Genomic DNA, 15,032 nt, shown 5'->3' with positions numbered 1-15,032 from the left:
CCATCCATAGACAGCAAGGTTTCTGAAAATGGCCATCACACAGCTGGTTTTAACTTTTGTGAGAATGCACTCTAAGGCCTATTGCACACGACCGTATGGCTTTTTCAGTGTTTTGCGGTCCGTTTTTCACGCATCCGTTGTTCCGTTTTTTGTTTCCGTTGTGTTTCCGTTTTTCCGTATGGCATATACAGTAATTACATAGATAAAATTGGGCTGGGCATAACATTTTCAATAGATGGTTCAGCAAAAAACGGAACGGAAGACATACGGATGCATTTCCGTATGTGTTCCGTTTTTTTTTGCGGATCCATTGACTTGAATGGAGCCACGGAACGTGATTTGCGGGCAATAATAGGACATGTTCTATGTTAGAACGGAACGGAAAAATGGAAATACGGAAACGGAATGCATACGGAGTACATTCCGTTTTTTTTGCGGAACCATTGAAATGAATGGTTCCGTATACGGACCGCAAAAAACGGCCAGTAAACGGGAAAAAAAAACGGCCGTGTGCAGGAGGCCTAAAGCATAGATACTTTTACAGCTAAATATGAGGAAGTAAGTTTCATATGACTGTCTACGTGATCATGTACAGAAGGAAGGTCACATGTGCTTATAGAATGGCTTGCCAGAAAAAATTAAAATAAGGAATAAAATAAAACCTAGATAGCCAAGTACAAAAAAAAAAAAAACAAGCAACAGAAGCATAGGCCAACACCAGTCACACTAATCTGCAATGACCAATAATATGTCCCATGAAGATGTTGGCAATAAAAGATTTTCAAATGCATTTTTATGTATGGCATTTCATAGTAACAGGCTCATAAAATGTGTACCACCAGCTATAAAATTGAGAATACATTTCTAGAAGTCTTTCTTCGTACACACAAAATAATATTTATCCAAGCTGGCTTAGGGTTCATGTACATAATTTTCTTTCCATATCCGTTCTATTTAATTATTATTTTTTTCGGCCTGTATGCGTAACATTCACTTAAATGTGTCCGAAAAGAACTGAATTGACTCCGCATGTCCACGTGGCCTTCCGCAAAAAAAAAAATAAAATAGAATATTGCCATATTATTGTCCGCATTACGAACAAGGATAGGACTGGTTTATTATGGGCCAGCTGCACTTTCCGTTCCACAAAATGCTGAATGCACACAACCGGTATCCGAAACATCCAAAGTTCATGTGCATGAGCCATTAGACTGAGTTCAGTTGGGCCTCTTTCGCACAAGCTTTACGGACTCTCCCAGGGTCTGTTTAGGAAAAAAACTGAAGGTTTTGCACGCAAGTTAAGTCAGTTTTGTCTGCGATTGCCTTTAAGAATAACAATCTACATCTATAAGTAGAACTGATTGAAGTAATTGACCAAATAACTGAAGTGTGAATTCAGCCCGAGTTGACCATAGCAACCAATAAGATTTCACCTTTCACTTTCCAAAGGCAGGCTGAAAAATAAAAGGTGGAATCTGATTGGTTGCTATGGGAAACTTAGGGTAGGTTCACATCAGGCAAGGGCTACATGGCGACACTTGTCACGAGACACTTGTCATGGCCAGGATTGCTGAGTAGTGGTGATCCATAGAAATGAATGGGTTCGCTGCGGCAGTCGCAAGAAATCCAGGCGTGTTGGATTTCTTGCAAATCCCGCGGCGATCCCATTCATTTCTATGGGATCACCGCTATTCAGCTATCCTGGACGCGACATGTGTGTCGTGTGACCAGTGTCACCGTGTATCCCTTGCCTCACAATTTCGTTTTCCGTTCTCATCCATCAGGAAAAGAAAAAAAAAAAAAAAAAAAAAAAAGATTCTGTATTTAGTAACTAAACCTTTATATAAACTTAATATGTTCTCCCTAATAAACTTAATTAATTTTCAATTTTTACTACACTTTTTCCTACCTAAAGTGCACTATTCCCTGGTGCGCTTAAAACTCTGTCCTCCGCTGACAGCCCATTAGGACCGGGCTCATTTTCACCTTAAGGACCAGGCAATTTTTTCCAAATCTGACCAGTGCCACTTTATGTGTGAATAACTTTAAAGGATGTCACATTTAGACCAAAATTTCAATTTTCAGATATGTAGTTACTAATAACAGGATATTCCCGAATCAATAACTATTAGACTTACTTACCCCATATTTAACCCTTTCACGACTGCAATCTGTATATATACGTGATAGCTGCACATGCCCCGTGCAGCTACCACGTGTATAGACGTCAAGCCAGCTCTTTAATCCAAGCGCTGCAAAGCCTCCCGAACCCCCCCCTTTCCAGCGCCGCCCCCCCCCCCGATCCCCCTATGCTGACACTCTCCTGTAACCCCTATAGATGCCGCGGTTGCGGCATCCATGGGGTTAACAGAGGGAGGGAGCTCCCTCTCTCCACCATCGGGGCTGCAGCGCTGTGATTGCAGCACCCGATGGTTGCCATGGCAACCAGACGCTTTGCAAAAGCGTCCGGTTGCCATGGCAAAGGCGTCCAGTGCTGCCACCTACAGGCAATCTGGAAGTACTATACTTTGGAATGCAAGAGCATTGCAAAGTATAGTACAACTATCAGCCCCACTGGATCTTCAAGATCCAAGAGGGAACTAATAAAAAAAAAAGTGAAAATAATAAAAGTAAAAATAAATAAATAAAAATGTAAAATTAGAAAAAAGAAAATTGCCTTTTCCTATAAAAAAATGAAAAAATAAAATACACATATTAGGTGTCACCGCGTCCGTAACGACCATCTCTATAAATATATCACATGATAGACCCCGTCCGATAAACACCATAAAAATAAAATTAAAAAAACAGTGCCCAAAAAGCTATTTTTGTCACCTTACATCACAAAAAGTGCAACAGCAAGCGATCAAAAAGGCTTATGACCCCCAAAATAGTACCAATCAAACCGTCACCTCGTCCCGCAAAAAATGATACCCTATTTAAGACAATCGCCCAAAAAATAAAAAAGCTATGCTCTCAGACTATAAAGACACTAAAACATCATTTTTTGGGTTTCAAAAATGCTATTATTGTGTAAAACTTAAGTAAATAAGAAAAAGTATACATATTAGGTATTGCCACGTCCGTAACGATCTTCTCTATAAAACTATCACATGACCTAACTCCTCAGATGAACGCTGTAAAAATAAATAAATGAAAATTGTTCCAAAACAGCCAATTTTTGGGTCACCTTGCCCCATAAAGTGTAATAATGAATGATCAAAAAAATCCTATGTACCCAAAAATGGTACCAATAAAAACCTCAACACTTTCTGCAAAAAACGAGCCCCTGCACAAGACGATCAGCACAAAAATAAAAAACATATGGCGTTCAGAAAACCAATCCAGCACAATCTACCTTCCAAAAACCGTATGGCATTCCTTTCCTTCTGCGCCCTGCCGCGTGCCCGTACAGCAGTTTACGACCACATGTGGGGTGTTTCTGTAAACCGCGGAATCAGGGTAATAAATATTGAGTTTTGTTTGGCTGTTAACTCTCAATGTGTTAAAGAAAAAAAAAATTATAAAATGGAAAATCTGCCAAAAAAGTGAAATTTAGAAATTTCATCTCCATTTTCCTTTAATTCTTGTGGAACGCCTAAAGGGTTAACAAAGTTTTTAAAATCTGTTTGGAGTAACTTGAGGGGTGTAGTTTCTACAATGGGGTCATTTATGGGGGTATCCACTATGTAAGCCCCACAAAGGGACTTCAGACCTGAACTGGTCCTTAAAAAGTGGGTTTTGGAAATTTTCTTAAAAATTGTAAGAATGGCTTCTAAACTTCTAAGCCATCTAACGTCCTAAAAAAATAAAATGACATTTCCAAAATGATGCAAACATAAAGTAGACATGTGGGGAATGTTAAGTAATAAATATTTTATTAGGTATGACTTTCTGTTTTAGAAGCAGAGAAATAGAAATTTGGAAAATTGTGAATTTTCCAAAATTTTTGGTAAATTTGGGATTTTTTTCATAAATAAAGGTGAAATATATTGACTCAAATATATGACTATCATGAAGTACAATGTGTCACGAGAAAACAATCTCAGAATGGCGTGGATAAGTAAAAGTGTTCCAAAGCTATTACCACATAAAGTGACGCATGTCAGATTTGTAAATTTTGACCTGGACACTGGGGCATCAATGACCCTTGGTCATGAAAGGGTTAATAAGATCCAGCCCTTACCAACCAGTCTGCACAAAACTACAATCTCACTCGCTAGTTAAGATGGCCGCCGATGCCCTCACCCTGAGACTAAGCCAGCCTGCCCTCACTACCCACAATCCATTCAGCTCCTCTCATGAACGAGCTTCTGCACCTTAACCAATCGGAGCTCTCCCCACTTAAACACGCCCCCCACCTCCTTCCATCACATACACTCCGATCTGATGGTATAGTCTAACCTGGAACCGTTCCCATGGTGATGGGGATGCACCTCTGAAAGGGCGCTGCCATCCACGGCACCCGAGGGGTTAATTGCGCGACAGCAGGTCCCTGTCAGAGGTCGGGTGCCTTCTACAATGTTTACATTGGTGGGCAGTGGGCCCCCCCTCCTCCCCAGTATTAAAGGGACACTGACATATATTCTTCTATTGGTCTTAATATGCTTAATTAAACTATACCATTATCACCCCTCGCTGCCTTTCCTTTACTTATAAAAACGAGATTTTGGTGAAACTCACCTGTATAATCTCTCTCTCATGTGGTTCATTGTGGGACACAGGACCGTGGGTATAGCTTGCTGCTGCCGCCACTAGGCTGAAAAAAGACTTAGCTCCTCCCCTGCAGGCTATACCCCCTCCAGCCTGGAGAGAGCATGTCAGATTGTGCTCAAGCAGTAGGAGCAGTAGAAAACATGTGCCAAGTAAAGGAGAATGCAACAAACGCCGGCGGAAGCGAACCCGCTAAACACCCGACCGTCAACCAGACATCACCATCAACAATAATAAATACTGGGTGGGTGCTGTGTCCCCCAATGAACCACACGAGAAAGAGATTTTACAGGTGAGTTTCACAAAAAAAAAATTCTCGCTGGTATCATTGGGGGACACAGGACCGTGGGACGTCCTAAAGCAGTCCACGGGGAGGGAAAAAAATAAAAATAAAAAAAATCTACGCCTATGGAAATAGCACTCTTGAGAATGCTTAATGCACTGCTGCCTGCGAGACCCGGAGCAGCACTGGCGATGCCTAGGAAACACCTGGCAAGAAAACTTTGTGAACGTGCGCCAGGAAGACCAAGGCGCTGCCTTATACAACCGCGAAGCTGATGCAGGGTGAAACATGTATCTCACAAAGAGCTGACCGCTGGTCAGATGCCTAAGCAGCCGCCAACGGATCCACCTGAAACACCCCTTGGAGACCATCGAACCCTTCCAAGGATCTCCAGGAATGACCATGTAAAAATCCGCACGGCGGAAAGAGCTAGTCATGGACAAGCAAACCTCCGAACTCGAATTCATTCCGATGAAGAGCTCACTCTCTCGAGTGCAAGGGAGAAGGGAAAAGAAGGGAAACAAATGTCCTGTCGACGTAGAAGGCGGCGACTACCTTCAGCAAAAAAGAAGGTAACGGGCGAAGCACTGGCTTATACAAGTATCTGACAAGAAAAACGTACGTACAAGAAAGGCACTCCCAACTCCCAAATTCGTTGGGTGGAAAAGCCCGCCCCCAGGAATTCCACCTTCCCAGAAATAAAAAGAGGGGAAGAAGATTTGCAGAGAGGGGTCATGTTCCTCAATGAAACACCACCAAACGACCCATCGGTCGTCTGGACGAAACCAGGTACCTGGCCCTAACTCTGGATGCAGAACCAAAATCCCAGACCACAGGATACACCTCTGCAAAAGAGACGCTCCACAGAAGCGGTCGATTGGCAGACCGATGCTCCCAGAGCCGAAGAGGCTTGCAGGGAGACTGAAAAGCTGGTTGGTAACCCATAGAGAAAAATGCCTGAAAATAGACACTCCCCACGGCAGGCCAAGGAACCAATACATGTGAGATAGGTAGAGTAAAGCCGGAGCGAGAACCGTCCGACGGTGAGGAGCTCCGTCAGTGACCATATGTTGACAGCGTGGCAACGCCGCTCGACGAAAATTTCGACCAGGCCAGGATAAGAGAAATACCCCTGCTGGATGGAGTGCGATGACAACGTCCAATGCCCCACCCGTACCAGAGAACACTGGTCAGATAGGAAAAACAAATAAAAATGATGAGGAGTCCAGAGCAGTGCCACGCATGGCTACTGGTCAGGTAGATAGAAGGGAGAGGACAAGCAACCAGCGGCTTGAGGAGGAAGAAGAAATAGAAAAGGTGTTCCGTTCCAGGAACGAAACATCCATCAGCGGTGGTAAGGCATGACAGGACCCCCGCTCCACCAGGCGTGGTGAGTCTCGTAGTCTACCAACGGAATGGGTAGTGAAAAAGTATGATCACCATCGGACTGACGTGACAGACATTACTCATGCCGTAAGAGAGAGAAGGATTCACCTGTAGAAGGAGGGTGTGGAGGCGTCACAGTCCAACAGCCGGGACCGGAACCAATACCCCGTGCCAATGCAGATGAGAGGGAAGTAGTAACGTAGGAGCCACCAAGGCTTGCGGGGTGGCCGTGATCCCAGAGCCAGAGAAGGAAAAGGATGGAAGGAGAGAAAAAAAAGTCAGGGCAAAGCTTATTTTGCATCTGGGACTGGCACTATACAGAAGAAGCCACAGGATGATAGTGGCGGTGCCATCCTCTGCCTAAGGAGGAACCCATGCAAGGAGAACCACAAGTATATTGCTAGCATCACATTCCAGCTGAGAAGAGGGCCACACGGCAGAGGCCACCGAATGCGGCGCTAGAAGAATCCGCCACCAAACGAAGGAGCTGTGGAGGAAGAACCCTAGTATGTCGTGACAACGTAAAGACCCCTCGTGTGATTGTAGTCACAGCATGTCCCGTCAATGCTGAGGGGAAGGTCTGAGGACTTGCAGTATAAGTCATGGAACCCTACTGCCCCAGTTAAGTAGAGCTAGCCTAAAACACCTCACCAGACAAAGGCGCTGAACAGGAGCAACCGCCAAGCTAGCGTCAGGTAAGAAGCTCTACCTGAGGGGGGACGCCCCACTGCAACAGCTACGACACTTAGCACCAACGTAAAAGGTGCACATGCGGAGGAGAACACACTGTAAAACTTAAACCAGAGTGTCAGCATAACCACTTTCCCAGATAAGGAGGAGGAGTGGAGCTAGAGAATACAGAGTCAGTGTGACCCTCGACTCGCTGGATCGGAATCACAATATTATGTGCAATGGCGTACGCCCCTTAACCTTGTTGAGAACAAATACCATGACCAAATGAGATGTGGGTCTCTACTCTAGGATACTGAAGTGTTGCCGGGTAACTCCCTGAAAGGACAGAGGGCGACATATTCAAGCCCCAAACCAGTACCAGCAAGAAAAAGGGCCACAACGGGGAAATAGCCACGGTATCTACTGTAGGCATCCATAGTTACCAGATGAATAGTCCAGGGCCCAAAAGAAGCTAAGGCATCAAGAGCCCTGGCACAGTGGAGGTGCAGCATCTCAAGATGCTTAGTTATCCACCCGTTAGCTATTACTAACGAAAGGGTAAAATAACAGTAAGCATGGAGATGTCGATGTGACTGAAGAAATAACCTCCAGTGGTAGTGGTATCCAAAGGTACTGGAAGTACCCCATCAATGGAGTTTGACAATGCGTACGTTGAGCACTGCCTCAGTGGTAGTGCAAAAATTCTGCTCTAACGGTTGAAAAACGCATACGGCAAGAACTGTATCCCGAGGAAGTGAAAGCACCCCACCTAAGGAAAGGGGTGATGCATACTGCAGGAACTGAATCCAATGGCAGATTGATTATGCCACGTAAGGAAAAGGGTATGCATATCGCGAGTCCTATACCCGGTGAGAGTGCAATTACTCCACCGAGAGAGGGGTAAGGCATACGGTAAACACTGTGCCATAACGCCACCTATGGAAGAGGCTAATGCATACGGTAAGTATGGGGGGGGGGGGGGGGCCTGCCTCCGGCACTGAAGCCCGTGCTAGCGCCGTTAGTCCACCTATGGAAGGAGGTAATGTCCAAGGCAAGTACTGTATCCAGTAAACAGTGCAAATACTCCAACTAAGGAAGGAAGCAATGCATACGACAAATACTGCTGCCTACCGTGAACGCAAACTTGGAAGATTGAGCTGGGTAATGACAGAGTCCAAATCAGTGATCCCTCCCCCCCCCCCCCATCTCGGACAGAACCTCTCCAGGGAGGAAGGTTGGGGGTGCGGGAGTGACCGAGGAGGAAATACATCCTGCTCTGGTCCGCTTGTGTGCAATCTTGACTCTCAGAGTCTTGTCCATGGCAACCGCAGACTGCAATGATGGGATTTATCATCCAAACTACCCGGGGGGTGGAATGGGAACTTCCAGAGGTTCACTCACCGGACTGCGTAGGCGGTGTCTTATCAACCAAACGACCCCAGAGGGTGGATTGGGAAGGTGCAGAGATCCTCCATTGGACTGAGCAGGCAGTGCTTTATCAACCAAACGACCCCAGAGGGTGATTGGGAAGGTCCGGAGATGCTCCACTGAAGTGCGCAGGCGGAGCTTATCAACCACACGACCTCGGAGGGTGAGTGGGAAGGTCCTGCGCAGTCGGTGCTCATCAATCAAACTCAGGATGGTGGATTGGGAAACCACAGAGGTCCTCCTCTATCCGGGATGCACTTTATTTATTTTAAAATGGATGCCCAGCCTCAAGTGGGCAAGAGGCAGGGAGGGGTTAAAATGCACAGCAATAAAACCCCTTGCACCGCAGATAATACTGTAATACTGTGGCAGCCTCAAAGCGGTGGCTGGCCAGGAAGGGTTAACCTCCTGGAGGACCGGGGGCGGGGCTCAGTGAGCTACTGTGGGAGGGGGAGGCTAGGCGGGAAGGATCCGCGCCAGACCACGCGCCCCCCACCCACATAACTGGACGAGAGCTGCGGCCTAGTAGTTCGTGAAGTCGGGGCCTAAATGTTGTGGAGCACAGCCGACCGGGATGTCACTGCCGGCCGCGGTACAGAGCGACTTGGAGCTGCTGGGACCGGAAACGGAAGGGAGGTAGGCTCAAGTGAGGCAAGGGTCCGGTCGTCCTGTGTAAGCTTTAACCCTTCCGGAGCGGCGCGCACGGCGCCTGCTGCCTAGAAGGGTGGATAATAGCGCTGGGGAGCGGGAAGCCTCCTCCGCGCCCCTCCCTGCATGACCGCTGGCAGTGAAGGTCCGGACCGCAGCAGCGCGGACGGCTTCCCGCTGTGTGCGGACAGTGTCTGTGGGACGTGGCCATTAACCCCCTATGCGCCGTGAGGGGTAGTGGAGGGATGCCCTCAGAAATCCTGGGCACAAAAATTGGAGCCCGGTGTCTGCCAAAGAAAAAGTGGGGGGAGAGTAGAGAGAGGGAAGAGGGAGTCCGGTACTTGTCCAAAGAGGGAGGGAGGCAGGGAGAGGGTTAAACCTACTTACCTAGTCCCGTGTACTCACCCCATCTTCCTCCTCTTCTCTTCACCCTCCCTAGTGGACCGGCAGTTCAGCTTTTCCAGCAGGGTCACCTCCTTAGCTGCTGGCACCGAAGTGGCAGGAGTCTGGCATGGCGGGAGGGTCTTCTTTCGTGGACCTAGGTGACCCCTTGGCTGGCGGGAAGCAGGGGAGCAAGGCTGCCCTGGTCCACCTTTTTTTTCTGTGGGGAGGTAAGCGGTGGATTTTCTCACCGGTCTTGCTCCCTGGCAACTCTGTTTCCCAACCTAAAAGGAAAAATATAAAATAAAAAAAAAGAATCAACTAAGAAAGCCGCCCTGCATAAAGCAAGGAGGTTTTCCTCCTCCGACACTAAGCTAAAAACTGACATGCTCTCTCCAGGCTGGAGGGGGTATAGCCTGCAGGGGAGGAGCCAAGTCTTTTTTCAGGCTAGTGTCGCCTCCTAGTGGCAGCAGCAAGCTATACCCACGGTCCTATGTCCCCCAATGATACCAGCGAGAAAAGTGTTTTTATCAATATGCACATTACCTTACTTTGTGCCCAAGGGGCTATCCCTCATTCAGTTGTGTGCCCAGCCGCGCCCCAACTGCAGTCTCCTAGTGCCGCCCAGCTCATTAGTATTCACTGCACTGGGTGGCTTTTTTTTCTCCCGACGCGGTGAAATCCCACGCATGCCCAGTACTATCTTCCTGGCATCAGCCTCATCTTATAAGGTCTCCGGCACCCTCCAGTTCCAGTAGAAGATAGTACTGGGCATGCGCAGGATTTCACTGCGTCGGGAGAAAAAAAGCCGCCCAGTGCAGTGAATACTAATGAGCTAGGAGACAGCCCCTTGGGCACAAAGTAAGGTAATTTGCATATTGATAAAAACACTTTCTATAAGTAAAGGAAAGGCAGTGAGGGGTGATAATGGTATAGTTTAAGCATATTAAGACCAATAGAAGAATATATGTCATGGCCTGTCAGTGTCCCTTTAATACTGGGGTGGAGGGGGGCGCACTGCCCACCAATGTAAACATTGTAGAAGGCACCCGACCTCTGACAGGGAGCTGCCGTCCGCGCAATTAACCCCTCGGGTGCCGCGGATGGAAGCTCCCAGTCAGAGGTGCGTCCCCATCACCATGGGAACGCCTCGGGTTTAGAATATACCATCGGATCTGAGTTTTCTCCAATCCGATGGTATATTCAAACTTCAAGCCCTGGCTGCACAGGATCTAAAGGGAGCGCGCACGCAATGCCTGCTTATACGTCCTCTGTCTTCTCTATGAGGAAACAGGGAGACGTAAGGACACATAGCAACGGGATTTTCAGTGCAGGTATTAATAGCCAGGAGAGGGAACAAAAATGCAGAAATTGAGAGTTATTGAATACACAGTTAAAAGTTTAAACAGGGGCACCGAGGTAATATTAATCAGCCACATCCTATGCTACAAAAATAAATAAATTGACAGTTATCCTTTAAAACTCTTTTACTTATCCAGGCCAATCTGAGATAGTTTTTTCATCACATATTGTACTTCTGACACTGGTAAAATGGATGTCAAAAAATAAATGTTTATAAAAAAAAATACAAATTTTCCCAAAAAATTTAAAAAATTTACTAAATTCCAAACTTCAATTTCTCTACTTTTATAATAGATAGTAATGCCTCCAAAAATTATTATTTTACATTCCCCATATGTCTACTTCATGTTTAGATAATTTTGTGAATGCCATTTTATTTTTTGTGGACGTTAGAAGACTTAGAAGCAAATCTTAAAACTAAAACCCCACTTTTTCAGACCAGTTCAGGTCTGAAGTCACTTTGTGAGGCTTACATAATAGAAACCACCCAAAAAATGACCCCATTTTACAAACTACAACCCCTCAAGGTATTCAATCCCCCCCCCATCATTGGTGGCAGCGGAGAGTTCCGATCGGAGTCCCAGTTAATCGCTGGCACTCCGATCGGTGACCATGGCAACCAGGACGCTACCTGCAGTCCTGGCTGCCAGGTTACTTAGCAATTTTAGAAGCATTATACTTACCTGCGCTGTCTGTGACCGGCCGGGCGCTTCTCCTACTGGTAAGTGAAAGGTCTGTGCTATAAGCAATGCGCCGCACAGACCTGTCACTTACCAGTAGGAGGAGCAGTAGCGTCCTGGTTGCCATGTTACCGATCGGAGCCCCAGCGATTAAACTGGGACTCCGATCGGAACTCTCCGCTGCCACCAATGATGGGGGGGGGGGGTGTTTAATTAGGAGGGAGGGAGGGGGGCCGCACTGGCCACCAATGAATGTAATACAGGGGAGGGAGGGAGGGGGGGCCGCACTGGCCACCAATGAATGTAATACCAGGGGAGGGAGGGGGGCCGCACTGGCCACCAATGAATGTAATACAGGGAGGGAGGGAGGGGGGCCGCACTGGCCACCAATGAATGTAATACAGGGGAGGGAGGGAGGGGGGGGCCGCACTGGCCACCAATGAATGTAATACAGGGGAGGGAGGGGGGCCGCACTGGCCACCAATGAATGTAATACAGGGGAGGGAGGGAGGGGGGCCGCACTGGCCACCAATGAATGTAATACAGGAGGGAGGGAGGGGGCCGCACTGGCCACAATGAATGTAATACAGGGGAGGGAGGAGGGGGGCCGCACTGGCCACCAATGAATGTAATACAGGGAGGGAGGGAGGGAGGGAGGGAGGGAGGGGTGGCCGCACTGGCCACCAATGAATGTAATACAGGGGAGGGAGGGGGGGCCTGCCCCCTCCTGATCTCTTACAGGGGCTTTGATACGCACAATTAACCCCCCCCTGTAAGAGATCGGGTGCTGCCAGGCAGCAGGGGGCCGTTATGTCCCATCACTATGGGAACGCCTCTGTGTTAGAATATACTGTCGGATCTGAGTTTTCACGCTATAACTCAAATTCCAATGGTATATTTCAACAGAGGCATTCCCATGGTGATGGGGACCGCTTCAAGTTAAAAATAACCATCGGATTGGAGAAAAACTCTGATCCGATGGTATAATAGGGACTCCTGACTTTACATTGAAAGTCAATAGGGGACGGATCCGTTTGCAATTGCACCATATTGTGTCAACGTCAAACGGATCCGTCCCCGTTGACTTGCATTGTAAGTGAGGACAGATCCGTTTGGCTCTGCACGGCCAGGCGGACACCAAAACGACTTTTTCCTTCATGTCCGTGGATCCTTGAAAAAAAATCAAGGAAGACCACAGAAGAAAAAACAGGACACGGATCTACGGAACCAGTTTTTGCGGACCTAAAAAAAAAAAACACGGTCGTGTGCATAAGGACGGATCCGCAAGTAGCGTTTGGTGTCCGCATCCAGAGCGGGAACACAGGAGCCAACGGAGCCAAACTGATGCATTCTGAACAGGATCCTTAGAATTGGGTCTGAACTGATCAGTTTTGGGCCGCTGTGAGAGCCCTGAAACGGATCTCACAAGCGGGACCCAGAAACGCCAGTGTGAAAGTAGCCTAGTTGCCCATAGCAACCAGAGCTCACCTTTCATTTCTTAAAGTAAAAAAAATTAATAAAATTATAATAATTATTATTATTATTAATTAAAGGTAATCTCTGTTTAGGCATTAGCTGGTTTTCCTGTACATCAGTTTTGATATAGGTCCCCCTACTGAGACCAAAAGCCCATGCCGGAATAAAGTTCTGTATGAAACCCGAGACATACTGTAGGACCCCATACACTTGTACAGGAGATATATTACAGCACTGTACTACTTGGGTTATATGGACGGCTGTGTGCATGAGCTCTAATTTGGTAATATCCCCACTGTTTTCTGAGCTCTAAATACATTGTATATTACTTACCTGTTAGGTGTTTTCAGTGTGATAGTTGAAGGCACTTGCGGCAGAGGTGATGGGACTTGCATCTGGACTCCTGACCAGGAAATGTGACACCCACAGAACTTTTTTAAATAGCTGTAACATCCTGTGGCAGCAGCTACCCCAGTGGTGCCCACCACAGCCACTTTACCTCCACCCACAGAACTCAGCTGATAAGTGTCCAGACCCTCAATTCCAGCCAAGGAGCTGTTTACGGTGACAACAAACTCATCAGCACGGTCACCAATCAACCGATGGAGGAGATCCTGAACAGCAGAGGTCTGAACCTCATCCCTGTACTGTGGCTTAAGGTGGGACAAAGTCTGGAAAACTTTTCCTGACACCACCACACCAAGAGAGGACAGGAGAATAAAAACCAGCACAGCCACTTTCATCCTTGTGTTTGCAATCAAATGCTCAATGTTGAATCTTGGTCAATAATGTCCACCTTAAAAACATGCATGAGTTCTTCCTTAATCCTAGATGCTTCTACCTGGCATTTGCATGTAAACTTAATCCTAAGAATCTGTGTTAATAGCTGAGGTAGCAGAAGCTCAGCAGTTACAAGTGTAGTCCGCTGAGACTACTTACAGACTCAAACAACATGCATGTGCATGACTTATATAGGCTGAGGGAGTCTTTCACATTTCCTGAAGGTGGTAACATGAGACCTCGTGCCTCATTGGCCACATGCGGTATGCTGCTATTGGTGGACTGTCTCAGACTGCAGGATTGGCTACTGAACAAATGTGATTGGTTCCTTAAGTGTTTTACTACAGGAGGGTGATTGTTTGAACAAGCCGCAGGGATGACAACATTGCATTGGGCTGTTTCTTGTTAGTTAAAGAGAATTGTCCAGAAATAGGCTTTGCAATGATGCAATCCTTCATGTTTAATGCGTTCAGTAACCAACCTGAACTGTCAGAGGATTCCTACACCCAGCAGTGCTGTACATAGCACACTAAGGATATAGACAGCTGAAAAATCTGCACAGCAGATCTTCCACAGCAAAAACCAAGAACCACATGTTCGGGTGTCCGCTCGTGCGCACCGTTTGAAGGGGCTCACGAGCGGCCCCGAACGCATCCGTCTGGCCCCAATGCATTCTCAGTGGAGGCGGATCCACTGAGAATGCATCCGCCTGCCAGCGTTCAGCCTCTGCTCCGCTCAGTGAGCGGACACCTGAACGCTGCTTGCAGCGTTCGGGTGTCCGCCTGGCCGTGCGGAGGCGAGCGGATCCGTCCACACTTACAATGCGTGCAAGACAAGCTGCAGATTTTAAATCCACACCTCAGGTCCAATTTACACTGTGGGTTTTTTATGCACTTTGCCAGTACTGTACGCTGCAGATTTGCCACACAAAAATCCACAACAGCAAATCCAAAGCTGTCTGCCAGAGTGCCAGGACTAATCTCCTCCTTCTTCACTTTAAATTTTTGAATGTGTTAGTGTTACCAAGTCAGGAGCTACCAAGGAGTTCCTGGTCAGGAGTTACCTAGAAACACACAAACATAATCCACAGATCTGTACACAGAGGATCAGATGTATGAATGTGTCACAGATTTACAAGTGATGTTAGTATATGTTCACATCAGCAGTCGAAATCATCTGGCAGTCTGTTCCACCAGAAGAACAGCCTGCTAGAGTTGACTGAA

General features: G+C 47.1%; 1 protein-coding gene across 1 annotated transcript in view; it reads right to left on the bottom strand.

Annotated features, from left to right (window-relative positions):
• The window catches only part of NAGLU (N-acetyl-alpha-glucosaminidase), a 43,123-nt gene extending 29,107 nt beyond the window's left edge, over positions 1–14,016 (bottom strand). Inside the window, exon 1 of the mRNA XM_040436508.1 lies at positions 13,363–14,016. Coding sequence (XP_040292442.1) covers positions 13,363–13,772 — 410 coding nt within the window. The 5' untranslated portion in view covers positions 13,773–14,016. The remainder of the gene's footprint in view (positions 1–13,362) is intronic.
• Positions 14,017–15,032: the final 1,016 nt, after the last annotated feature.

Source organism: Bufo bufo, chromosome 6 (genome assembly GCF_905171765.1).
Source record: "Bufo bufo chromosome 6, aBufBuf1.1, whole genome shotgun sequence".
Taxonomy (NCBI): domain Eukaryota; kingdom Metazoa; phylum Chordata; class Amphibia; order Anura; family Bufonidae; genus Bufo; species Bufo bufo.
The sequence above is the reverse complement of the archived record's forward strand: the minus strand, read 5'-3'. Positions and strand labels throughout refer to the sequence as shown.